Consider the following 26025-nt stretch of genomic DNA (forward strand, 5'->3'; position numbering starts at 1 on the left):
TGTTTGGTTGATTAAGAAAAGACAGAACCACAAGTTAGTCAAGACAATTTATTTGCATATCGAATACCCCTATAGTCATAGCGCTCAAGTTGTAATCATTACTTCATTTAGGCAGCGACATATCAAGCAGACAATCTGGAGGCACAACTCCATCGCAACAAGTGTAAACTTCTTTCCACAAACACTTGGCAAGACAGAACAGAAGGGAGGAAAGCACACACATTCAAGCCATCTACTCCTACCAGCAAAGCCTTGTTCAAGAAATGTCGCTATGCCATTAACATTCAAGAAAATAAATGCACAAGCCAACTACTTAAACACAAATACAAAGCAGTTTTTCCAGTTTTTGCAAACCACTGGTAATATACTCTTTAGTTTGCAACATTAAGTGTTTCTGTAAGAGACTATTTAAGCTTTGGTATGTACCGTTTATTTTGTGTAAAACTTATTTCTGTAGGAGGTAAGTTATCTAATTGTTTAGAAAAATCGTGAAAATCGGACTAGATACGTGATCAACAGTCACAACATGACTATGGCAGATTGATGTGAGCATGATGGACCACCCATCTATCAAAAATATGCACATGCTTTAGGCATTTCTATTCTTTGTTGTAATATAGGCGTCACCAATAAAATTGGCTAAATAAATGCTTTATTTTTTAGGTCCAATTTACACATTCAGAGCCCTTCATGAAATGAGTCAACTAAGGCAACATGAAGCTTAATTCAACAGGGGCACAAAAAACAAATGTTCGCAAAGCAACAACCACATCGAGCTAAATGGTTCAAAAATACACGGCATTGGCTGTTTGCCATAAAAAGCTAAGCATGTTTAAATCTAACACCTAAAGAAAAACAAAAATGAACTCACACCATGTGCATCTCCCCTTACAGTACTTTTTGGCCCTGTGCTTCGGTTTCTGCACTGCTAGTGTAAAGAGCAAGACACTAGCTTGACGGAGCAGCGTCAACGGCTCTCTGCTGATATGTTTCCAAAAGGCAACAAGTCTCGTAACAAAGAAAAACTCAATACTCCCATCCTGTTTGAATGCAGCACTTGTTGTCTTAACAGCATGTTTAGACGCCCTTTGAAAAGGCCAAGAGTGCATAAGCAGTTTGTTGAATAGGTCACGCCACAAAACGAAATCTCATGGTGGAACCCACTGCCTTACCTTCAGAAGAGCAACACAAAACAAAAACAAAGAAACATCCGTAGTGGCCTAAAATACTAAACACCAAGAATAAAAATACCAAACAAACACTTCATTAACTTTTTTCCTATTAAAAACATGTGGTAGAAGTATACAAGTGTGTAATGTGTCAATCCCTTTCAAAACATCTGGAGAACAAACAAGCCAGACACGGTAGATCGTGGCTTCCCGATCGGAAAACCACAAACAAAATGGTGCCGTTGAGGGGAGGACGCACAACATCGTTGCATCGTGTCCCATGATGTTTTTGTCAAGTGCTGTTGGTGCCGTGCATCGAGAGGTAGAGGACACCTGCTCTAGGACCCTGGAAGTGACCCTTCACAGCGACCACATAGCCAACGAAAAACTAACAAACACACGGCAGGTGGGTACAAGCGGAGCGGCTACTCAGGTGCGTTACGGTATTGCCATTGTGTCTCCGGGGCGTGGTCTAAGACGGTGAAGGATGGTGTGTGTATGTGTGGATGTTTGTGTTACAGTGTCGGGCTTCAGTGCTTGCTGGACTTAGACGTCCACCGTGCAGAGGGGCTGGCTGCCTGGCTGGGCGGACTCCATGATAGTCATCTTGGGCTTCTTCCTGGTCTCCTCCTGAAAAGACAAGCACATTGTCATTATAACCAGTACGTTTTTGGAAAGCGATAGAAATAGAAAATACGACACGAGTTCAATACGGGTGTGCCACCTTGGAGATTGAGTGGTTCACCAAATTGAATGTGAAATAAAAATCCCCATGATGATGTTTAATATGACCTCCAGACGGCAAGTCATACAGTTCTTCTGTAATTGAGAGATGCCGTTTCCTACCCTCTCCTTGGCCAGCTTCGTCATTTCTTCTTGCAGTTTGTTGAGGATGTGAAGGTTTGGCTTGTTTTTTCTGGCATACTGCTGGAGCTCAATCACACTCTTGTCCGAATTCTCCTGGAAGGGATTAAACATGTGGATTCAGAACACAAATCAGGGAGGTCATTAAAAGAAAATTAGGACATTGTGGACTTTAAATGGCACGGAGACAGGTTAAAAATAGCTTCTTGTTAAGGAAGCGTGTGATGCGTCCGTACCTTCTTCACCATCTTGTTGCTCTCCCGGCCGTACATGCGGAGTAGGGAGCCCCAGTTCTTCACGTGGGGGTGCAGCATCTGGAGGATCTTCTGGGACGCCAGCTGCTTGCCCACACGCTTGTTCTTACCTGCAGGAAGGGCCCACAACAAGTGCACACTTTAGAGACACTTTTGCACATTATAGATACGGTTTATAACGACGGATACTCAATGAGCCCCAGAGCCCAAAGGTAGTATTAAAAACGGCTTGCTTTGTCTGAGTAATAATAATAATTAAAAAAAGCAAAAACAAATCCAATATTGGTTTCATCATTACGGATGAGCGAGTGAGTGTGAGCGTGTGTGCGTGTGTACTCACACCAGCCACGCACGGTGTGCTTCCCACAGGTCATCACATACTCGCTCTTCTGGTTCTTCCCGGGGATCACCTCAAACTTGATGCTGGTGTCCCCCATCCCGTGGTTTCTGTTGCAACAAGACGACAATTCAACCGATGTCCAATGCAACAATAAAAAGAAAATCTGCCTCTCCACCAACAACCAATATGTGACTTCTTTTATTTATTTTATCTAATCTTATTGCATCTTGAGCACACAGTTTTGCGAACATGGATTATGATCACTTTCTTGATCACTTTAAAAAGCATATAAAACACGACCTAAAAACATACCTTTTAAAGGCACTCGTGTAGAATCTGATACGGGGAGAGGAGTCCCTGCTTTGTTGGTCAGCTCATACACCCGCGAGTCTTCAATACTAATATGATTAAAATACTGTGGGGACAAAACATAGCACTCCTTTAACATCAACCACAGACGAATGGAATGAGAGAGCAAGCCAGGTCCAAAGTTAGAAAAAACAGAGCGAGAAAAGAAAACGAGAAAGTGTCTAGTTCTGAGGCAACTGCCTGGTGATCATAGTGACTATAACATTACTATCTACCATCATTCAGCAGACATTTATATCTAAATGGACTTATAGTGATGTCACTAAGTAGACGGGACCTTCCGGTAGAATGCAGACATTGGCGTTTGAACCCAGTACCCTTTGGCTGGAAATCAATGCTATAGCTCAACGTGATCTAAGTTGACCGTCATTCAGAACCAAGATGACCCTACCTCCAGCTCATCCCCCTCGACAGGCTTCTCCTCCGAGGTCTGTTTCACAAAGTCTGGGATGAGGATTTCCAGTGTGGCTCGAGCTGCAATTGCCCAGGAACCAGTTAATAAAAAGCAAATAACCTCAATGGACATTCGATTCAATGATTCGCATCATCTTTGAAAAAGTTTCTATGCATAGGCGTGGATCCATGGTGTAGTAACTGGTCGCCATTAGACAATGGCTGGAGAAAAGTGTGTGAGAATATATATAAGAAACTCTATTTAAGAGAATTATATGATCAGAATTACATTGGTATGCGTAATTGACGTACACCATGTACTGGCCCCACCACGCCATAATTCACAATGGTACCCACCAGCTTTATTCTTGGCAAGTTTTTTACTGCTTGCAGTTCCGGTGCCGTAGGTCACTCCATCGATGATGACCGACGCGCCGAAGGGTTCACTTGGGTTCTCTGTGAGTCACACATGACAACAGTCAAAATATGTATGAAGCAAAATGCAATGGGTTTACATTAAAAGGTTAATGTTTACTTTATGAAAGTCTGAAAGTCATTAGGGCTACTTGTTGGCATCTACCCTTATTAACACAAGAAGCCTGTGTGTGTCTGTAGAGGTGTGCGACGTGTAGGAGTGCGCGCGTGTGTTCTGAGCAGACTTACCACATTCAAAGAAGTTGTAAACGGGTCGGACCTTGAGGACACGCTGCATGTACTCGTGGAGAATGCAGACCTCCGATTTACCATTGGGGTTGATCACAAACTCTGAAGGAACCAGGAAATCAATTCAACCAGAAAGAAAAAAGAGAAAGATTAGTGTTAACATGGCGAATGGACCAGCCTACGCAGACCGTGTTAGAGGAAGACATGATGCATGTCGCAGAACAAACCAGCACCTGCCTTTCAGAAAAAGCAAGTAGTTGATGAACTCTGACTTTTATGTAGCAGACACAAAAAGTTCCAGACTGGAGAGAACAGCAAAGAAAGAGTATTGTCTGCATGTTCAGTGAGCATTAAAACATTATAAAAAATATGTCTTATTATGTTTTATCTGGTTTTACCCATTCAAGATAATTCTGAAAAAGCTGTTTTGACACGCATCTTTCTCTGGTTGCAATGGTTTGTCATTTCAAAAGACGAGATGAATGGTGAGAACCCCTCCGGGCATGGTACCTTTCTTGGTGGGCGTGTCCTGTACGGACAGCGTGATTAACTTCCTGGTTGGCGGGGAGGATGGGCCCTCTCCGACTCTGCCTGCTTGCGCTTCATGTCCCGGTTGAACTGTCGCCGCTCGGCCCAGGTACGGAACTTCTTCACGGTCACCTGCTCGAAGTCGAAGCACTTCCCCAGGTAACGCGGAAGTCCTCCAGACCTGCGACCATGAGGGTAACGGAAAAAAACAAGCCGGCCGTTAATTCAAGCGTCAAAAAGCGGTTTTATTTGAAAAAAGAGCAGACGTCGTACTAACCTGGGTCAGTCACCCGTTATCTTCTAAACCCTATGTCCAATTGAAACCAAAATGACAGCAGGCTATAGCCTCATGCTAACGTTAGCAGGAACTACTCCACAGCAGAATCCTCACAGAAACACTCATTCATTCACGAGTAAGAGGGGAAGGGGTTGTACCTATCGACTCGTCCTTGCAACACCTCCACCTTGGCCGTGACCTGCCCCAGGGCCCCCTGGCCTCCCTCAAAACATCGGGAACCCCTTGGGGCGTGGGAAGGCGATGGGGACAACCTTGACCTGTTCTCCTTCCTCCTCCTGCTGCTGATCCGGAGCCGAGTCCTCCTGAGCTGTTGAATCCGGCTCCTCCATAGCCTCGACGCCGCCACCGTTGTTAACGACGACAGCAGCGTCATCCGTGGCCTCGTCAGTGGTCATGGCGGGGGACACCTCTGCGTTGGAGGACACCTCTGCGTTGGAGGACACCTCTGCGTTGGAGGACACCTCTGCGTTGGAGGACACCTTTTCGTTGGGGGACACCTCTGCGATGGGGGACACCTCTGCGATGGGGGACACCTCTGCATCGTGCGTCACATTGCCATTGAGCTCCTTCTCCTCATGTATTTTCATCTTCTTGTAGTGCAGACAGGGGATGCTGCTGGTCGGGGGGTCGTGTTTCTGCACCGCCGGGGGGAGAAGGATTAGAGGGGGATCGTGAATGGGAGCAAATGTGACCTTCATTACAATGCGTAGGGAGAGCATCGAAGCATCCCTAGTCAAGAGAACCACATCAGTACTAGTTACAAAAGGTGGTCAGGATGAAGTGGTAGCAATCAAGAGGTTTAAGACGTTTTTTATAATCCATGCCTATGTACTTTACCCTCGTTTACTAAAGGTAAGTGTCCTTATGTTTCATGAAAGGCCCACATACTTAAAAGTTCATAATACTATATCACTAATCCTTGGTTTTTAAAACGTGACACATTCTCTGCGTTTTTAAAAATGTATCCATGGAGACCTGCATAGGAAGTAGTCGCGACGCCCCCCCGTCCACCTTACCCGGATGCTGCCAGTGCCTAGGAAGTAAGGCCGGGACCACGTGACCACCCTGGTCTCCCGGTGCAGGTACACTGGAATGCCCGAGTTGTGGAATGTCATGATCCACCCGTCCGGAAGGGGCTCGGTGGGAGGTCGCCCCCGACCTGAGAGGGGGGGTGGCGGAGAACACACGCATTAAAACCAGTCTATGGTGCTTCTGTGACGGACAGGGGACCACAACTCTGAATCAAAAAAATGGGTTGATTCAGGTTATGCAAAGATAAACAGCCACACTGCCTTGATCGTGTGCATACACAACAGGCCAAATAAACGTATTATAGGAGGACACACTCCGTGGTTCGGTTAAAATGTACCAAACATAAGAGATAAAAGAAAACATCCTTACCATTTGAGTCCCCGAGACCACAACTTGGGAGAATTTCAATAGTATCACGTTAAAACAATTTATAAAAGCACTACAACACAAATCTATACCGTTTTTTTTTTTTTACCTCTCTCTTAAACTCTTTAGCACTTTGAGATTTCTGAATGTAAAGTGCTCTACAAATTAAATATATTATTATTATTGTTATTATAACTTCACTATGGGTGGAGTTCATCATGGCAGCATGGAACTAAATGCGAAGATAGTGGTGCTTTTCCAGAGATTCCTGGAGAACCCAGAGCCCAGCCTCCACTCACTCTTGAGCACGGTCTTGATTTTGGTCATCATGGGCTGGACGCCGCCCTCCTCGCCGTCCGAGGCATGGTCGCTGTCCCCGGCAAACTTGTCCTCGGCTAGGCGCCTCTTCTTGGCCACGGGCAGGCCCTCCTCCAGCAGAGCATCCACGTCCTGGTCAAACTCCTCCTGAAAGAGAGTGAGGTTAGGGGAAGGGGTAACACCAGGGGGGAGCGCTTCCAAACACACACACACACACACACACATAACGACAATGAGAAAACACTCAAGGCATTTTTGTAAACGATCAAAATGAAAGGTGAAACAACTGATTAACTTCGCTTCCTAGTGAAAATGACCACAAGAAGCAACACAATAGATGGTCACAAGGGGAGATTTCATGCATGATGAATATTCAAAAAAACCCCGTTTATAACGACGTTATAACTTCTAACTTCTAAACACGCCAACCCAGGAGACTGCATGCAAATGCATTTCTGCACCGCAAATTGATTCCCAGTAAGTGCACACGGCATCAGCAAAAAAAGTAAGTGCACAGATATACGCCCAAAAATCCTGTATATGCCCCCAGTAGACACGGCTCTGGGGACCTACCAGCCTCGGTTTAGAAACTAGGGTTACATCAGGCTTCCATAATCTTTACTCCTCAATATATGCTCTTATTTTTCTTAGATAACCACTTATTTTAAGATTGTCCTAAAACATTGTATTCAAGGTGAAGGCATTTTTGTAAAAGAATCAAAATGAAAGGTGAAAACAACTGATTAACTTCGCTTCCTAGTGTAAATGACCCAAGAAGCACACAATAGATGGACACAAGGGGAGAAATTCAATGTATGATGAATATTCGAAAAACCGTTTATAACGACGTTATAACTTCACACACCGCCACCCACCAATCCACCCACACCGCATTGCAAAAATATATTTGAAAAAAATAAAAGGAACCGACATGAAATCAATATCACCACAATAACCAGAAAACAAATGTTTCCTGTTCAAAAGGCAACAGCAACATGATTCATGGATGAAGTCAGTAGTCACACATTTAATCAAAGTCAGGAGTAAGGAGTAATGATATAAAGAGAATACTGACACATTTCACTGTAATCATATTTACAACCAAACATACTGGTGTAAAACCGTGTCCAACGTTCAAAGAGGCACTGTGTAACTCTCATGGTGCAAGCTAGATAGCTTTAATATCAAGGGTTGGTTTCAAAGCCGTTATAACAGATTATCTAGATTATCAAAGAAGAAACTCTGTAGTCTGGCAACAAGGGACTAGCTCAGAGAAAATGCAATACCAACACAAGCAAAACAGGCGAGGGCACAAACCTCGTAGGAGTAGCCCAGGGCCTCTTGTTCGCCCCGGTCCTGCTGAGCTATGACATCAGACGTGAAGCCCATATCTTCACGCTCGTCCGGGTCCAGGAAGTTGTCGCAGAAGTCGTCCAGTTCGTCGAGAACCGCAAACTCTACCTTGTTCTCCTGGTCTAACTCGGCTTCATCATCTTGTCGCCCATTCCCTAAACTTGCCTCACTTGAGTCATGCAACTCACCATTCATGGGGCAGGAGCCAGGTGTCTCCAGGCCTGTGAATAGCACCTTCCTGTCCTTGCTAGTACTGTTACTACTGCTAGTGCTGCTGCTGTTGTTGTTATTGCTCTCCGTGAAGCTCACCCTGATCTTAACATCTCGGAGCAGCTTGAGGTCGGGAAGGAAGTTGGTGACCGGCGGCGCGTGCCTAGCTGTTCTGGGGCATGTGCTGCCGCTGGCGCTGGCCTCGTCTGAGAGCTGGCTACAAAAAGTAAGAGAGCCTTTGGACAGAAGTTGCAGCTGATGTGGTTGTTGATGAGGGCATTTGTCTTCCCCGGGCCCTGCTGGGGTGTGTGTGTATCCATCACCACCAGAGCTAACGTCCATTACGTCTGCGTCACTGGACGTTTGCAGGGGAGGTGGTGGAGGGGCTCTATCCTCGTCAGGGAGGGCAGGTGGCTCCAAGGGGAGGGGGGGTAAAATATCATCTATCTCCATTTCTTTCTGAGTTAGAACCTACAGGCTACGACCAAAAAGCAGATTGTTTCTTAATCGGGCTGACTTGGGAGGCTGGTTTACACTAGATTGGTTTCAGAACACATGCAGAGACGTCCCTGTATAGACCGGTGTTGAATATGCTAAGCTGACTACATTGTTCTTTTCATTAATGTAGACAGCTTTCAGAATCACTGTCTCAATTATTGGAAATCACAATGCATTCGGCTTAATGTTGGGGTCTAGCAGGCACTGATCATCCTCCAATGCTGAGAGCTAGAAAAGAGAATACAATTTAAATCAATTCAAAAACAGCAGCCCCCATGCAAAACGACACACAAATTGGACGGAATGTATGGCCGTGCGTGGTCGTACAGATGGGATGGTAGATATGCTTGAGCAAAAGGTTAGTAGTTATTAGGCTAAATGTGGCCAACACACAGGCCCCACTAATACTCACAATAATTAACCGTAACAGTTACCTCTATGAAATAAAATAACACGATAAATTAACCAGTCAAATGCTCACCAAAATTGTATCAAATTGTTGAGGATTCACTTTACTTTCTAACTAACTTAAATACATTTATAAAATCATTTTATTCTAGAGGCATCGCCATTCTGCTTTACGACGAGCTCCGCCATCTTGCAGTTGTGCTACTAACGCAAACCGAAACGGGACACCCACCCTCGCGCCGGATCTTCGATACCTGATTGGTCGACGTTTGTCTGTTTTGTTGAATGGAACGTATTAGCAGGGAAGGAAATTGCCGGCAGGAAATACAGCTGTAGAGATCGAGCCAATCACACACTACGTTCGGCCAATGAGAGACGTGTGGTTTTGAGGGCAATGCAGCGCATTTCCAAAGGGTGGCAGTTTCGCCATTAGGAACCAAGTTTATGGATATGATTATTACACTGTATATCCCTGGATTGGTCACGATATTTTGCCCATGCATCAAATGTCCACATCTTTAGATTCCCATAATTATAGCTTACACAAATCGAAATCTTTATGATCTATATCTATAATAGGCCTAATAGTAATCTATACATTCTCAACAATCCAAACATAGGTAACAATCATTGTGAAATAAAACCGTTTTAATACTTAGTGTTTGAATAAACACGCCAACCAGGAGACTGCATGCAAATGCATTTCTGCACGCAAATTGATTCCCAAGTAAGTGCACACGTCATCATCAAAAAAGTAAGTGCACAGGATATACGCCCAAAAATCCTGTAATATGCCCCCAGTAGACACGGCTCTGAGGGACCTACCACCTCGGTTTAGAAACTAGGTTACATCAGGCTCCATAATCTTTACTCTCAATATATGCTCTTATTTTTCTTAGATAACCACTTATTTTAAGATTGTCCTAAAACATTGTATTCTAGACCGTATTTTGGATTGTTCATCAGGGTCCGAGCGCTTGGCCCCTATTGTTTCTGTAACGTTTTTCCCTCAAATTCTGTAAAAGTCCTACTGCAGCCTATACCGTAGGTCGAAAACTCTTGAAATGTTCAGGTATGGTTACCAATAACCCCCTCTACCCATGAACCCAAATTTGTGGTACTGCACCCAAAGGTGGCGCTATTGTAAAAAGATCATGAATTAGGCTTATTTCTCCTCACCAGATTGACCTGGACTCAAAATTCTCTCAGGATATTAATCTCTAGAATCAGACGCATTTATAAACGCGTCTACAAAAATAATCAAAAATTCACCAAAATCGCCACATAAAATCTTTAGTTAAAGCCTCACAAAAATCATCGAACAGAATTTGTTTTACTTGATTCCATTTGAGAAATATTGGCCAATAAAGTTGGAGCAGTTAGCCCATTTTTCTTATATGACCATTTTGTTATTGTATAAAAAAACATACAACTATTATTGGGTTGATACCAATACCCCCCACTAAACCCAAATTGTGGTACTGCACCCGAAGGTGGCGCTATTTAAAAAAAACTACGAACTAGCCTTATTTCTCCTTCCGAGATTGACCTGGACTCAAAATCCTTCCATCATATTAATCTCTAAAATCAGATGCTTCTTTTTCACCCTATTGTTCTGCTCTAAAAATGTTTACTTTTCCCACTATTTCATATTAAAGCTAACATGATAAAAAGAATCACAGGCTACAAAAATAATCAAAAATTCACCAGAATTTCAAAGATTTTTCAGGTATTTGCTTTTAAGAAAGCCCTTAATTCATTTGAGAAATGTTGTTTGGAGTTCTCTGGATTTTGTGTGCTTATGAATAGATATTTTGATCATATGAATGAGGCTCCATTTCAGGTTTGTCAGTGGCTCAATGGGATAATGACTTGAACTGGTGATCCTTAGTTTGAGAGTTCAAATCCCGATTAGACAATGCTGAACATGACATTCGGCCATTGGTCTGCAGGCCAGTCACTTGAAAGGCGACGCACGGTATGGCATTAAGGGCAACATCAACATCTTTCCTTCATAATTATATGTCATATTTATATATCTTCCATTAGTGTGTTCTTGACTTTTCATTTTGCTCAGACTTGGTAAATCACCGCTTGCGGTTATATTTATCATTAATTTTGTACTTAATAATTTTAGCCAGTCGGTTCTATAGCTGTTCTTAGCAGATGTCATCAGAAGAGGAAGATGAGTTTGGCCAGGTCATAAATAAAGAGTTTCAGATCCAATTCAGAAACTGATCAGTCCCTCCATGTATTTTTTTGTCCAAGTCTACATATTTTGATGGAACCTTGTCTAGTTTCAACACCCTCCCTGTTTGAGAGCTGTATTCTGTTTAAAGGAAGACATGGAAACACAATTCAGAATTTATTCTAAACTTCAATTACATGTTAGGTGTTTCAAGGGTACCAGAGTTTAGTTGCCTTCAACTCTGATTTCAGATTATCTTTAGGAGAATCACAGGTCCCATTCCTTCTACACAAAACCCAGACACCAAGGATGCTTCTTCAGAAAATCCTCTCAGTATTACACATGGCAAGCAAGTCAACTGATAAATTGATGAAGGAAGGTATAAAACTCATACACAATGCCTGGGATTCCGATATGAGCTATAACATTAATTTATCAAAGCCAACTTCATTCCTGAAGATTCAATTTGATACATTTTATTTTTACAAAATAGGCTCCACTGGTGAAACATTATTGTATTATACCAAATGCAGCTACAATCAATAGTACTGGTAAAACAGTAATTAATAATAGTAGCATGCAGAGTGCAGACTCAAATGAATTACCCTTAAATAAGGATGCAATGCAATTGTAGCCTGAAAGGTATTGCAATGTGTGTAGATAGCATATTAATGCAAACATTAGCTGCTAATATGCTATCCTAGTGCTGTGCCAGGCAAAGAAGTAAAGTTTAACAAATTACGTTTGGCATGAATACTGCTACCTGTTGGTAATTCAAATCCATAAATAAAATCATGGGATTATTGAGACAATGTTTTTCATTGTGTTCTTTTATGTGTGCATTGTTTAGAGATTAAATCATAGAGTAATAAAAACCGAGGTACGGTCTAGTTGCATGAAGACAATGTTTAACATAATTGAAGAGTAAAGCAGTCATGAAAGAATCATGACATTGTCACATGAGGTGGTCTAGTTGACCAATGACGATCTGAAAGCATAACACATCTGCATTGGATAACAATGTCAACATAAAAACACCAACAATTATATTTTGCCCATATGGACGAAAATTACATTTCCCTACATCTTTGGCAATGTTTCAATCCACAGAAATAATCAATGATCAAATCAACCAATCAACAGCCTCCCCCCTTCCTTATCCCAACAACATTACTCTATTCCAAGCATCATCATTCAACAAGTCCAAAATCAAAACCCATATTAATAGTGCAACAATAAGCAAAGTAATTCTTTCACAGCTTTTAAAAATCCAAACAAAAAAGACCCCTGAAAGCATTCCTGGGTCACGTAGCGGCAGGAACAGTGGGACTATGGAGGAAGTGGTGGTGGTGGTGGTGGTGGGGAGAGGCAACGCTGTAAGGCAGAGTCTGGCGGTTGGCGAGGGAGCGTCTGACCGCACGGCGCGGTGGTCACCCCTGCAGCTGGAACTGGAAGCTCTGGTTGCTCCACTGGCTGGTGTCGCAGTTGAGCATGGTGCGTTCCACGAAGGTCACGGCCCCTGCAGTGTCTATCAGGACCACCGTGTTGGTCCTGGGAGAGAGAGGGAGAAGCAGAGGGGGACAGAGAATAATATAAACTGTTAACCTGACTACGTCCCCAAACCGTTAACCTTAACTGGTTCAACTGGAGTGCTAGCATTAAGTAAAAAGTGAGCCTACCCGCCAGCATTTCAGAGCGTGAGCCAAGTGTAACATTCTTCTTTCCCTACAGAACTCCACAAACATCCTCATAACGTGTCTTCCACTGTGTGAGGCCACGTGAGGCCTCCTTGGAGATCGTGACCTGCACTGTGTGCTTACAGAGGTGAAATAAGACTCCGGTCCTGCAACAATATGATAACCAAAAAGGGGGGAAATAGAAAGAGAGGCGGAGGAGCAAAGGCAACCATGGAGAGGGGTAGCTGGAGGACACTGACCTTGTGCCGTAATGAGGAGTGCGAACACACACCGATGAGAGGGCCGGCAGTATCCCGTTGTCGAAGCCCTGACCCTGTCTCTGTATGGCTGGGTCAGTGGTCCTTTAGGGCAGAGACACATACAACGATTATACCAATGCATAATGCCCACACAATCAAAATACAAGCCAAAAAGGCCTGGAAGTAGATACCGCCTTGGTTCTTTTGAAAAAAAGAAAGGCATGTTTGGTTCTTTAAAAGTTGTACGCAAAGGGGTGCTTGCAGGGGCAGAAGGCTCAGGTGTTCCATTGGTAGCAGTGAGCAAGAGGCCTAGAGACCTACCTGCTCCCTATTGATCTGAATGCAGTCACTTTGGATAAATGTGTCTACAATTCCAGAAGTTACACAAATACCACTAAACAGCTCTTACAGCTCCTGGTTGTTGAGGACAGTGATGAGGTCCTGCACCAGTCTGTCCCCGGACAGCTGTTGCTCCACCACGCTGGTGAACAGGCACTTGCCGTGGTCCAGTTTCCTCCACGGTGTCTCCAACAGAGAGTTGCTCAAGCCATAGATGCCTAGCAGAGAGATGGGGCACAGGTAAGGGAGGGGCCGTACACCACGTGCACAGGAAGACATGATTGACAGGCGTCGAATAAATATAGTCACATATAAAACGACAAATCCACATGGATTGTGACATTATTCCTAATAAAATCAATAGACCTCCACGACCAGGGTTATCATGGAGGGCAACAGGGGGGCCGGCAGGGGAGGCAAGTATCAATTTTAACCGTTACTACAGCAAACGTTAATACACAGACCTGATTTCAGACGGATCGGCTGGGAGCTCCCTCTGTTTCCATAGTAACTCACAATGTCTTCTTTGGCACTGGATGGGAGACAGTCAAATGGAAAATTAGAGTGGCTGTTTGAGTCGGAACGTAATTCCCTTCATGTCTGCTTATCGCTGCAGTTCAAAAGGATCAGTCTGCTTCGAGGGCCCAGAAAGGGACTTAAAAAGTCCTGACAGCAGGATTGTTTAAGGAATCTGGTCCTCCTGCTGAAAGACAGCCCCTTTGTCAGCCTATATGGTATAAAATCCTTAGACTAGCATAAAAAGTTACATAATAGCGTTCCTCCACAGTGTGTTCCTCCATGATCTTTGCAATACAACCCTTACAAGCAATAATTTACTATTAACACAGAACCGGCTTTCAAGCCGCCTATACATATAGACAATGCAAGCCGGTATGTATCAATGAGCATAGAACAAAAAGATACCAGAATTGCATCTAAATATTGGACACACAGAGTTTACCTTTTTTAGTTCACTTATTCAGTTTACCTGTTTTCCATACTTTTATTCATGGATTTTCAGTGCCTTTCTCGACAGATACACAACACAGGAAAGTTGAAACAGAGAGGGAACGACATGCAGCACAGGACTGCAAGGTTGAATTCTCGGCAAACAGTTTGGCACAGTGGAGAGAGCGCGAGTGAGAGAGAGAAAGCTCTTTTTATGATAGCCGAGGCTGCGAGAACAGAGAGATCCCTGAATGTTGACATGTGCTCTGCGGGGTGTTTGGGCCCTGGATAAGGTGCCAGTGGGAGGTAGAGCCCCATGATGTAGAGCCAGTATGAGGAGGACAGAGGGGTAATCAACACACTGGCTGGGAGACCGGCCCTAATGAACAGTGTTGGACCAGTGCTGTGCATATCCTCTCCTTCCAGCTGTTGTGTTGTTGCAGTGGAGCTGGCAAGACAAGCGGGGCTTCAAAGAGTTGACATTAACTCTGACACTCTCATCATCTACACAAACACAGAGTCGGTTAGGAATCCTTGGGGAAATGAACAGCTTTACTTTGCACTACGGTTTCTCGAAGGCGTAAACTGTTTTTTTTTAGGGAGCTTCACATTTAGTGTGGAGCATTGATTTAGCCATTAGAAAACCATGATGGGCTGTTTCATGAAGAATGAGAATATCTCGGTACGGTCAGAGATATTGATCATCCCTGATGTGTTTGGGTTTGAATTTCTTAAAAAAAATTGAGAAAACAATCTCTGGTTGGATGCCGTCTGCCTCTGCTGCGGGAACAGCTGAATATGTTTGGAAGAATATAAGGTTAAGGCTCTCATTCATAACGTAATGTCAGCAACTGGAAACACGTTGAACCCGATTAGCTTCCCGTTTTCTATACGAGACTATCAGGATTTTCTAAAAACAAATCCTTTTCACAGGCTGACAGATTTGGACTCAAAATAGACCGCCAACATCCCCTGAGGTTGGCGTTCATTACCAAAGCCTTTATTAAAGGGCGGCAGACAGGTGTTAATAAAAAAAGGATCTTCTCTTGTCTAGTATCGGACACCAGGACAATGGCCCCCTACTATTACATACATTTTTTGATACTAAAGAGTTACGTAAAAATAATAACTTGTAAAATAAATAATAAATTGGTTTTGTGAGATTCTGTGCTTCTATTCAAAAGATGATTGCTCTGAAAACGTTGAAAGGCTATTACTTTAGTACATGAGGAGCTCAAGGTCAGACACAAGATATACAAGAGAAGATACGCACACATTACATTTTCCATTATACAATGGGGAATGCGTTAAAAAACAAAAAAGTCTCAGAAATGAAATCCCATCCATGTTTGTTTTGCTGGTTTAATCCTCTTGGAAGCATGACAGTGAATATATGGCCTAACTTGACCAAAAAGTGTAATTTTCACATTCTTCCTCAAAAGATTGAAGGCCTTTCAGAAATATGAGTGGATGAGCAAAATGTATGACCCAAGTTCAAACCTCCAAGCACAATGTATGTTTCATCTTCAAATCTCCAAGCACAATTTCTAAGTTAAGATGTTACCTGCCATGGAGCAATGTGCATGATTACATACTGAGTCATAGGGTAACTTGACACCACTTTAACATACACAGACGTGAATAATTAGTGTCAGTGTAGGGAACGCGACTATAGTTGTTAGATGCCCCAATGCATCCTCAAATATTCCAGACAGATTACAGCTCTCTAATTGTCTGTTGGGGTTGGTTTGGTTCAAAAAATACATACAGTGGGGTTGAAACACATCTGGAAGGGACCTGAGTGACTTCATACCAAAAACAGAAAAATAGGGTAATGCGACGCATCAGTGTTCACATTTGAATAATAAACATAAAAAATATGACTCCATATTAACAACGTTGAAGCCAAAATTAACAGAACCCTTTCGAGCACATCTGGAATCCATCGTTGGGTTTTTCTGCGCGATCACATGACCTCCATGCATTCCATACATTCCATTTAACCCAACCAGCCTTGGCAAAGTATAGCAGTTTCAATAACATGTCATTAAACATAAACAATAATAAATCGTTTTTACTTGTTAGATGGTATCTGATCATATCACTATACATCTATTTAGAACCGACGAACCTTCAAGACATGGAGAGAGATAAACTACATGCATGGTCCTCTGACTGAAAGTGTCTAAGTGGGGGCGATTCTTTCACTCAAAGATCTGTTTTCCTTGAAGGAACATTTCTCAGAAGACATTGGGGAGAGGGAAGACAATTTCTTGGATGATATGGTTTGGCTTCAAAGACACACACGCCCGCGGTATAAGTACGGTATGATCAACATTAGAGCCAGTTGTGATGACCGGCCTGAACGCATCAAAGGATGAACTTGGCAACCCCTGCTGCGGCCCACAAGCCCATCGCAGAGCCTTTGACCAGCAACTGATGCCTTTACAGAGAGCCCCCCACCAAAAGAGAGACAGCCCCTCCCCTATCCACCACTAACCCCCATCTTACAAACAAAAGAAGAACAGTTTGGGGTGGTCTACAGCCGTGAAAATATGCCAGAGAGCACACAGCCAGTCACCCGTAGCAAACATAACAATATCAAAAAAGACAGGCTGACTGACAGTCTGCCCTACTGACTGTGTGTGTGGAGCGAGGTAAGAGTGTGTAGTGGATTGGCTGGGAAAGCCCCCAGTGTGGGGATCCTGCAAGAGTTCACATCACCAGGATATGATAATCATCACAACACCCAGGTCCACTAGAGGAGTGGGGGCATGATCCCTCCCCGGGCCCCCTGCCTCCAAAGGTTATGGACCACATCCTCCCAGACGGCTGAACAACAACCCCGGAGACTCGTTGCCATGCCGAAGAGGCCTCCTGGATAGTGGCTGTCTGTTGGTGCCCACTTTGAGATCCCTCCCCCTCTCCCTTTCTCGCCCTCTCTCTCCCTCCCTCCCTCTCTCTCTCTCTCCCTCTCTCTCTCTCCTTCTCCCTGTCTCTCTCTCCCTCTCCCTGTCTCTCTCTCCCTCTCTCCCTTCCTCTTGGCCTCTCTCTCTCTTCCTTTGCCTCTCTCTCTCTTCCTTGGCCTCTCTCTCTCTTCCTTGGCCTCTTTCTCTCTTCCTTGGCCTCTCTCCGCTAGGTCAGGAAATGTAATCACAGCAGGCTTCTGGAGAGAAGGATCGCAGAGTGATGGAGCAGAGAAGATGACAAACACCCCTCTGCTGTTCACCCTAAACACCTGATTAATGTTTAAGGGTGGGGGGGGGGGGGGGGGGAATTATCCTGTCATGCTTTGCTAAGCTTTGTTGCCCTGTAAGGAGTCCACTGCCATTTACCAGTGTTAAATGAATTTCTTCCACATCTACAGCATATTCAATGACAGCAAATGAGGCCATTAGCCAAAGAAAAGGGGCACTTATAATGACTTTGAAGGAAATGCTTGAAAAAGTAAATTCCCCGCTAATTAAAAAATGTCCGCTTGTTGGTTTTCCAAAGACTAACTGATCAAAGGGTGTGATAAGGATACAGCAGTTTCCTTGCATTAAAAAATAGAGAAGTAACCATTTCGATGCTAGTACTCACTCCACCTTCCACTTACTTGAATTCTGCAGTGAGCAGGTTGAAGCCGTTGTACAGGTGACCTTCTGTCGACAACTTTTTCAAGTAGGAGAAGCTGTCCAGGTCTCTGTCTATTAAGTAGTTGGCCACCAGGAAGCCTGATTGGGGAGGGATGGGGGAAGAAGACACAGCGTAGTGAAGAGCTATGTTATTGGCTGGATCAGGTTAACGATTGAATGGGATCACATGTCAATGTTTTGATCCAATTTCGCAATATGACTGGCTCGTTTTCCATTGGACATAAAGACATCTATATTCACACACACACACACACACACACACACACACACACACACACACACACACACACACACACACACACACACACACACACACACACACACACACACACACACACACACAGTACTGAGAGCAGAGAGAGAAAAGGAGAGAGGTTCAGTACTGAGAAGAGGGAGGGAGAGGGACACAGAGAGTCAGTACTGAGAGGAAAGAGAGTCTCATAGTCAGTACTGAGAGGAGAGAGAGTGAGATTTGTTGGACAAATGCAGTGTAACTTATCAATAACTGCAATTGAAGTGAGTGGGCATAACCCTTTAATAACCCTTCATAAAAGCAGGGTTTGGACATGATGAAAACCTTCATGATTTGCTGGTTTGACTTGGTTCCCTCACCTCTTCCTTTGGCGTCAGGGTTGAGCTTTGGTTCCAGGTAGTTTGTGATGGCGGCCAGCCTGCCCGTCTTGGTGACTCCCAGCCATGTTCCACCTTCCTTGCCATTTTCAAGGTCTAGGCCTGGGAAACATAGTGTAACCGATGAGAAATTTGAAACAGTATCCAACCAGTCCCAGTGTCTGATTGAGATTATCCCCAATTCCATACTTTATTCACGAGTTTATTTACAAGCGCAGTAATAATACAAGGAATATAATGAGTAATGATTACCCAGTACTTAATTACAAAACAAAACAATATTAGCTTGTTTTGCCAATCATCCTGTTGATTATCAACAATTCAAGCAGTTCATAAAAAATGAAGCGTAACATATAATCATAGCGCCTATTATTATCAAGACCCGATCTACTTTTGGTTTGACACGCATGACGTTTGACTCGCACAAGCCAACACTAAGGGTATCGTAAAGAGGGTTCGGAATAGTTACGACAATCAGTTGCATGGCTTGGCCGGACCTTCGTCCACGTGAAGGCATTAAAAGTGTTTTATTGCTTGCTTTTCTGTAGATTACATAACCCCCTATGTATACATCACTATAATACAGGCATATTACATATTGCCAGCCATAGTTTGCATCATAATCACAAGTGGCCGCCTTGAATGTAATTGGATGGGGTAAGAATCAGTCAATAGCTAGACTAGGTGTGTCCGCCATGGATTCCGCTGGATCAATATCAGAGAGGTCCACTTAGTCCTGCCACTGATCTAAAGTGGAAGAGGAGGTTCTCCTCTGGGAGCGGTCAGGAGCACTAAACTGGGTCCCTCAGAGGGGGTTGCGGGGGAGAGAGGGGGGGAAGTACAGCTCACTACCTCCCTCTGTCACACTATTCCTCCAGCAGGACAGAGCCTTGGACCATGTATACGTGTCACACCGTATAAAGGCAGCCATCAATTAAGGCTTCCACCTCAGGAGTCCGGACTGCTCTATTATAGAGGGGGGGGCAGGGCTCTGTGTTTCCTCCCTCAGTCGAAGAAGGCTATGATTGATTTCTCATGCCAGTAGCACAGTAGTGTATTGGAGGGGGAACGTGGGTCAATTAAAGATTGTATACCGAGGGCAGGGGACCCACAGCGACTGAAACAGGAAGACGTGACTTGATTCTATAGGGGTAAAGAAGGCCGATAGTTAGTTTGTTGTTGAGAAAAACAAACGAGACGACCACAGATGAATAAATATTCAATGGTTCTTGGTGTTTTTCTTCCTCTTTCCAGAAACCTCTTGGTCTGGATACAAGAACAACACTTGGTTGGTGCTGCTGGCACCATGGACAGGCATGCTACTAACCCCGCTACCAGTTCATCACAGCTGCAGTGCACACTCACCACTGAGGATATCGCCGTTGGACGCCCAGTAGTCTGCCGCCTTGGTCGGCCTGCTGTAGTACTCATCTCTGTTTGCAGCCAAAATCAGCCTGAAGAGACGAGGAGAGATGAGAGGGAGACAGAGTCGAGTGATAGAAAGAGAAAGAATAACATTGGATCTTACTATTTTTGCTCCATCCCAGACCCTTGTTGGAACATTTTGAGTGAGGAGCTGGAGAGGCTCCACAAGGGTCACATGGGGGAATCAATCATTTTGGATCCCCAACTGTCTCTGCGCAGAGGACGCTCTCACATACCACCACTTCTTATCACTTCTCCCTTATCTTTGTTCCTCCCCCCCACATTGTTTGTCTAAACCCATGAACGTGCATATATCCTCACACTTTGAACAGAGCCTTAGATTAACTCAATTTGAATTAATAGTACCTCTCTCTGTCATCTGAGAAGTGTTGTGTCCTCCAATCCATCTCCCAATCATTTCTGGGGGTCTGGGGTTTATAATTATGGTAATCGAGCTGGCGGAAGGCCTTGGGTTGATTGATGGTAGATGCCAGAAATCTCTGCAGTGACTGTCCCTAGGATCCCTGCAGAGCTGTCGGCTGCTGCCCCCCCTCTCCCTCTAACTCTCCCTCTCTCCCAGCCGTTCAGTTATTTCCACCGAGCGGTGCGGTCGTTCGGTGCGGCACGGTTCGCTTATATTGGCGTTTCCGCCGTCAAAAGTTGCACAGGGTCCCAAGACAAGCGTGCTGAGCTGCTCCTTTTATCGGTACTCCTCCGCCGTTGGAGTACCGATTACCTTTTATCGGTACTACCGCCGTCTGAAAGAGGGGAGGCATTAGAGCCACACTGTTCTGCCAGGGGCCTCAAAGTACAGAATTTCGGTAATTAATTTTCGCAATAGACGGAGTGGGCTCCAGCGGATTGGAGGAGGGGGAGGTGGAGGGCTGGCAGGAGGACCCCCTTTGATGATGCCCACAGAGGAAGAGCATCAAAGGCTGGATACGGCTAGGAAACAGGGGCACTGAAAGCAGCTCTAGACCTCCGGACAAAGCTCACAAAGCAGAACGTGTCCGGTGAGCTTGTGGTTTACCTAGATAAGTCTGCAGGTCAATTCGGTCGGTGGTTGATCAAGAAAGACTGTGACCACTTTTTACATAATCGGTATTGAGAGAAAAGGCTTTTGCAGTTGCAGTGCAGGTGCTCACAAACACAAACACTCAAAGGCTAAGACCTAACCCTAAGGCCCTCATGGCCAATGTTTTAATAATCCTTAACATGCAGAAGTCTGTTACGGTGTTAGGCAGGAACCACAGCAGACACGAAACCATTTGAAATATTAATAATTGTTTGCCATCTTTCTGCCGTATAAGTTAAAAGGTCATCCCCATGAGTCTCTAGAAGGTTAATTGAGCTACCAGAGAAGCAATAACAAACATCCTGTGTTTTTCTTACAATATCCTCATTCATCTTGCGCTGAGGGCACAGACCGGTCGCATAGACTCAATAAGAGATCACAGGACTAACGGCAGATTTGCACAGCATTCTAACGTCCCCAAAGCACACAAGGAAACGACTGTGGCAAACGCTTACGCATGGAAAGGTTGAATGATAATTAGGGGATGTAGAGGCAAGCTCCTCTATGGTAGGATCATCAACAGCTGGCTAGAGGCCACTTGGAGGAGGGATTGAATGACATTTAGAAATCCATTATTAAGTTTAGAACACTTAAAAAGTTGCTTCTTATTTAAGAACTAAGAAAGATGATTCCAACGCATTAGTGAGCTAGGTCATTTGATTACAGTGTTTGCAAATGTTGTTTTTTGCTAGCCCTCAGTGCTGATGTCAACACCAATGAGGGACTCAGACTCTCCCAACAAGTCTTTCCTTGTTATCAGACAGCGATATCCGCCTTGCCTACATTTCATCTCTCCTGAGCTTTGAGTTAGGTGGTGCGGTCCTCTGAACTCCTGATAGCCAACCCGACGCTCAGAGGACACGGCACAGAGAGAGACGAACTGAGGCTAACCACAGAACTGCCTCCAGGCGCTGACCTTACACCACACCGTGAACACAGTGAATGTTTCTTTGTCAACTAGTCTGCAACGCCTGCTGTAGGAAAGTTATCGCTTACGGCAGAGCGCAGATAAATAGGCGGAACTAGGATGTTGACACCCGATTTTTATTAAAGGGCTACATTAGCTAGGCTACTGTGACTCTACAAGGCAATGTAAGTGGCTAACAGACAGATAGGCTAATCCAGCCATCACCCCTTCTGGAAACAGAATTTACGAATTGGAATTTAACTCGTCTGATTCTAGGCAACAGCTAAATGACATTAGATATATCTCGGTGTTTCCCTTCAAAGATCATCCGATTAAATGCTTCCCTTTTTTCATTTACCCAGTACCAGGTAAAGCCTCTCCCTCCTAATTGCAAATACGTCATAAGGCAGTTAAACATATGGGAAAGCAGTCAACCCCAATAAGCATGTAAACAATTTTCCAAAAGTCCAAGCAATATCACTCTGACTAGACTCGCTGATCAACAAAAAAAGATGTCATACCCTTGTTGCTTTGTCAAAGTTGTGTAAGATCGCATAAAACACAAAAAATAAATAAATTTGAACACTTTCTACTCCTTGGAATAAACAAAAAATTGTACCTTCGTTTTAATGCATTTGAGGGGAATTATCAATATTTTTTTTTTTTTTTTCTTGCATCATTGCACACCTTCCCCACATCAAGACTGGTTTCAACCTAAATGGACAGGACCAATTACACATAATGAAGACGTTCCCTTGGTGAAGCCATCGGTGCATATCACACATGATATGTTGCTGACATTGAAAACGGATTTGCACATTGGCGTTAAGTTAATGTTCATTATTTTCCATTTTTGGAAAATAATGTTATAATGGAAGTTATAATGGTTTAACTTTAACACTCTCCGAATTATATCAATATGACGTGACGGTCAGTTAGCTTTGCACAGAAACAGCCAGTAGAAAGGTCAGTGGGCTAATACTTTAGACTTTGAGTGTATATCAGAGCTTGTACCTTTTTTTTCTCTCACTTTTACTTAAGTAAAGAAGTTAAATCAGTACTTTTACCAGAGTCTAGTACTTGTACTTCTACTTGGGTAAAGAATGTGTGCACCTTTGCCACCACTGCTCTATTTGCTTTGGGTATGTTATAAAGCCTTAGAAACAGACCTAGTTATGAAGAGGTTAGGAAAACACAGGAGCAGATAAATACACCACCTGATCCTGATGCAGGAGATACAGACGTTTCAGGAGCCAAAGGGTAGCCTCGTGAGAAAATCCAAATAGCAAGATTGCGTTCCTCTAATTTGAAGGAGTATGGCTTGTCTGGGGATCAATTTAATACCCAATTGAGTTTGAATTGCTACCCTTTATCGGTAGGACGATTTTTTAATTCGGGAGAACGCAGCCCTCCTGGTTCATGATGAACTGAAACCAACCATGAGGAAAACGGAATGTGAACTCAAAAGTTCAGGATGGTCACACAAAAGGTTAGCACAAGTTGAAAGAATAGCGTAGGATAAGACAAAGTACGATAAAATAAATACAGAACGGATGGCTCTCTCAGTATTTACAATAATGTGCAATACAATATGTGCAGTAAAGAATAGCGTCTATGTAAAATTACATCATATAGGCAAAGTGTGCATAAATAACAGTTGGTGAAGTCCTACCTGTAGGCATTTTTGGATGCTGGCCGTGGGTCAAACTTGAAAAAGAGTATGCACATGAGGGATGATGAAGGAGAGACGGCTTGTACAGTCCAGAGTTACTTTCAAGGCGTGCTCATGTTCACATCTAAGAAATCAGACAAACATGACAGGTATGATTGAGTGGTTGCATGGATAAATTAGTATTAGTCTGTGTCTTTTAGGAGGGCCACATGATAAAAGGTATGGTGGAAGTTCATGCCAGTCATCATCACAGAAAGCATAGCTTGGCTGCGTGTGCAAAAAGTGGATTGACCATCCGTTAGTAGATAAGACTGGTATCACGATGTGCCTGGACCAAGGAGCGATGTACAATGCGAATCATGGGTCGCACATGACATGAGGCTAAACTAAATAGGGAACTCGGACAAATTAGTAAGTTACCAACTGAAACACGAGTAAGGCAAGAGTTGTCCGAGCGTGAATTACTTAGTCATCCAAGTGCATTACCATGACATAACGAAAGAACTTCAGAAACGTATGATCTTACAGGTAGAAGTTGTGACCGAGTGGCAACTGACCGACACGTTGACGTAATCACTAATAAATACATCTTCGCAAAATAGAAATAAGATGCAATTATTTTTGGAAAAACAACTCGCTTGCTAGCAGATTGTTGTATCAACAGTATGATGTCGCGTAGCCAAAGGATCGCACATACCCCCCCCCCCCCCACCTCCACAAAGCACACTGTTATTAAAACACTGTAAGGACAACAAAGTTTGGTGTTTTGCTTTGTTTAAAAATACTTCTACTTTCCTTACACGTATTGCAACTACGAAGATGTTACAGTCCCCGCAAGCCTTAACTTGCTGTTGAAACCTTGAATGTCTGACGAGTGCAATTAAATAGTAACAACAACTCGAGCAGTCAGTCCGGTCCTGACAGATCTATACTACGCATGCGCTATGGCGGTCGCTTTACGGCACCTGTAAAGGCAAGGCTGTCAAACAAAACGTGAAACGATAAAAACAATAAACACCCTTTCGACGTGGATTATGACATTTTGAGATTATTATTTAAAGTTATTTTCTGATTTCTGATATCTAAAGCTGAACCACAGCGAGATTAATTGATTTATTTAATTGATCTGTTCTGCAAAGTAAAAGTATTCAATCTAGTCCAGTGGTTCCCAACATCTGTCATCGAGACCTTTCGCTGGTCAGACTCAAAAGGTAAAAACTAGATAAATACACATGCAGTAACTAAGCAAAGGGTGCAAACGCCCCCTTTATACAAAATTATAACTGCAAGAAGGCCATGGCCATTCGGAAATAGCGGAAAGAAAAAGACATGAACGCTGTATTGCTCCCAGACAGTGTGTTTATTTAGCAATGACAAAGAATAAAAACATAATGTAAGCGAATGATGAACTAAGCAAAACTATTTTGAAATAATAACAAGCTATAATACTATATTGACTGAACAATATGCATTAGGTATTCACAGAGAATCTGTGGATACCTATTGTAATGATATAATTGTTTTCAATTATCTTTTATTTTTTTATATTATTGTAAAATGATCTCTGAATAATAATATCCAACGAATAAAATCACTTGGTCAAACCTGCGTGGAAAATGTTGATGAGAAAGGTTTTTTTTTTACCATCTAATCGAATTAATGAGTAGAACAAGTAGGCAAAGATAAGATACTAATGATTATGATGCTCCAATTAATTAAAGGGTGAATCCTTTTTCTCCGCACTGGCATCTGCTGGCAGAAGCTGATATTGCATTAAACAGATAAATCCAAAGTCATTTAATAATTTTCATGTTTACATAATCAGTTGTCTTGGATGAAGATTATTCAGACTCAGATAACTTCATTAATCCCGGGGGAAATTTCTTAAAATAGTCTGCAGCTCAGTCACAAGAAAATATTATTTTCACTTTCTTCCAAATCGAATGAGAAGGAATATAGACTCGTCTCATTGATAAGCAGGTAGGGGGTAGGCATCTTTCTCAATGGGCCTATAAATTAGGATGTGAATATAAGGGAAGGAATACACCACCTCTGGCTGCAAACCATAACCACTACACTGATAATAATGATGAATGATGCTGACAGATTCCCAGTTCCCCTCGGTAGACAGAGTTGAGAGTCTTGACTCTTTAAATATGGAAGTTTGGATTGTTAGACTACCTAAAAATCCTGACCCGCCTGCC

The 26025-nt window shown here is 43.4% G+C and overlaps 2 protein-coding genes across 5 annotated transcripts; both read right to left on the bottom strand.

Annotated features, from left to right (window-relative positions):
- Positions 1–34: 34 nt before the first annotated feature.
- On the bottom strand, positions 35–9278 carry dgcr8 (DGCR8 microprocessor complex subunit). Its single transcript, XM_030358294.1, is given in 19 exon segments — positions 35–1799; positions 2016–2129; positions 2270–2397; positions 2628–2740; positions 2947–2984; positions 2986–3042; positions 3388–3470; positions 3747–3845; positions 4053–4154; positions 4563–4626; positions 4629–4744; positions 4747–4761; positions 5016–5034; positions 5036–5222; positions 5224–5513; positions 5895–6037; positions 6576–6741; positions 7912–8883; positions 9137–9278. Coding segments are annotated over 18 exon segments (2517 nt in total). The 5' UTR covers positions 8611–8883; positions 9137–9278; the 3' UTR covers positions 35–1715.
- Positions 9279–11415: 2137 nt separating this feature from the next.
- On the bottom strand, positions 11416–24771 carry tango2 (transport and golgi organization 2 homolog (Drosophila)). Of its 4 annotated transcripts, XM_030358643.1 has the most exons (10): positions 24622–24771; positions 23822–23945; positions 20108–20196; positions 18725–18844; positions 18073–18190; positions 13991–14058; positions 13597–13744; positions 13188–13289; positions 12931–13094; positions 12546–12802 (listed from the first exon to the last, which is right to left on the bottom strand). In XM_030358643.1, exons 2-9 carry the CDS (start codon positions 23875–23877, stop codon positions 12977–12979), a joined length of 819 nt encoding a protein of 272 aa, XP_030214503.1. In that variant the 5' UTR covers positions 23878–23945; positions 24622–24771; the 3' UTR covers positions 12546–12802; positions 12931–12976. The 4 variants fall into 4 exon arrangements, with proteins under 4 accessions (XP_030214500.1, XP_030214501.1, XP_030214502.1 ...); XM_030358640.1 differs by lacking the exon at positions 12931–13094 and having other exon boundaries at positions 11416–12802; XM_030358641.1 differs by lacking the exon at positions 12931–13094 and having other exon boundaries at positions 11416–12802; positions 24617–24767.
- Positions 24772–26025: the final 1254 nt, after the last annotated feature.

This window comes from Gadus morhua, chromosome 6 (assembly GCF_902167405.1).
Source record: "Gadus morhua chromosome 6, gadMor3.0, whole genome shotgun sequence".
NCBI lineage: Eukaryota > Metazoa > Chordata > Actinopteri > Gadiformes > Gadidae > Gadus > Gadus morhua.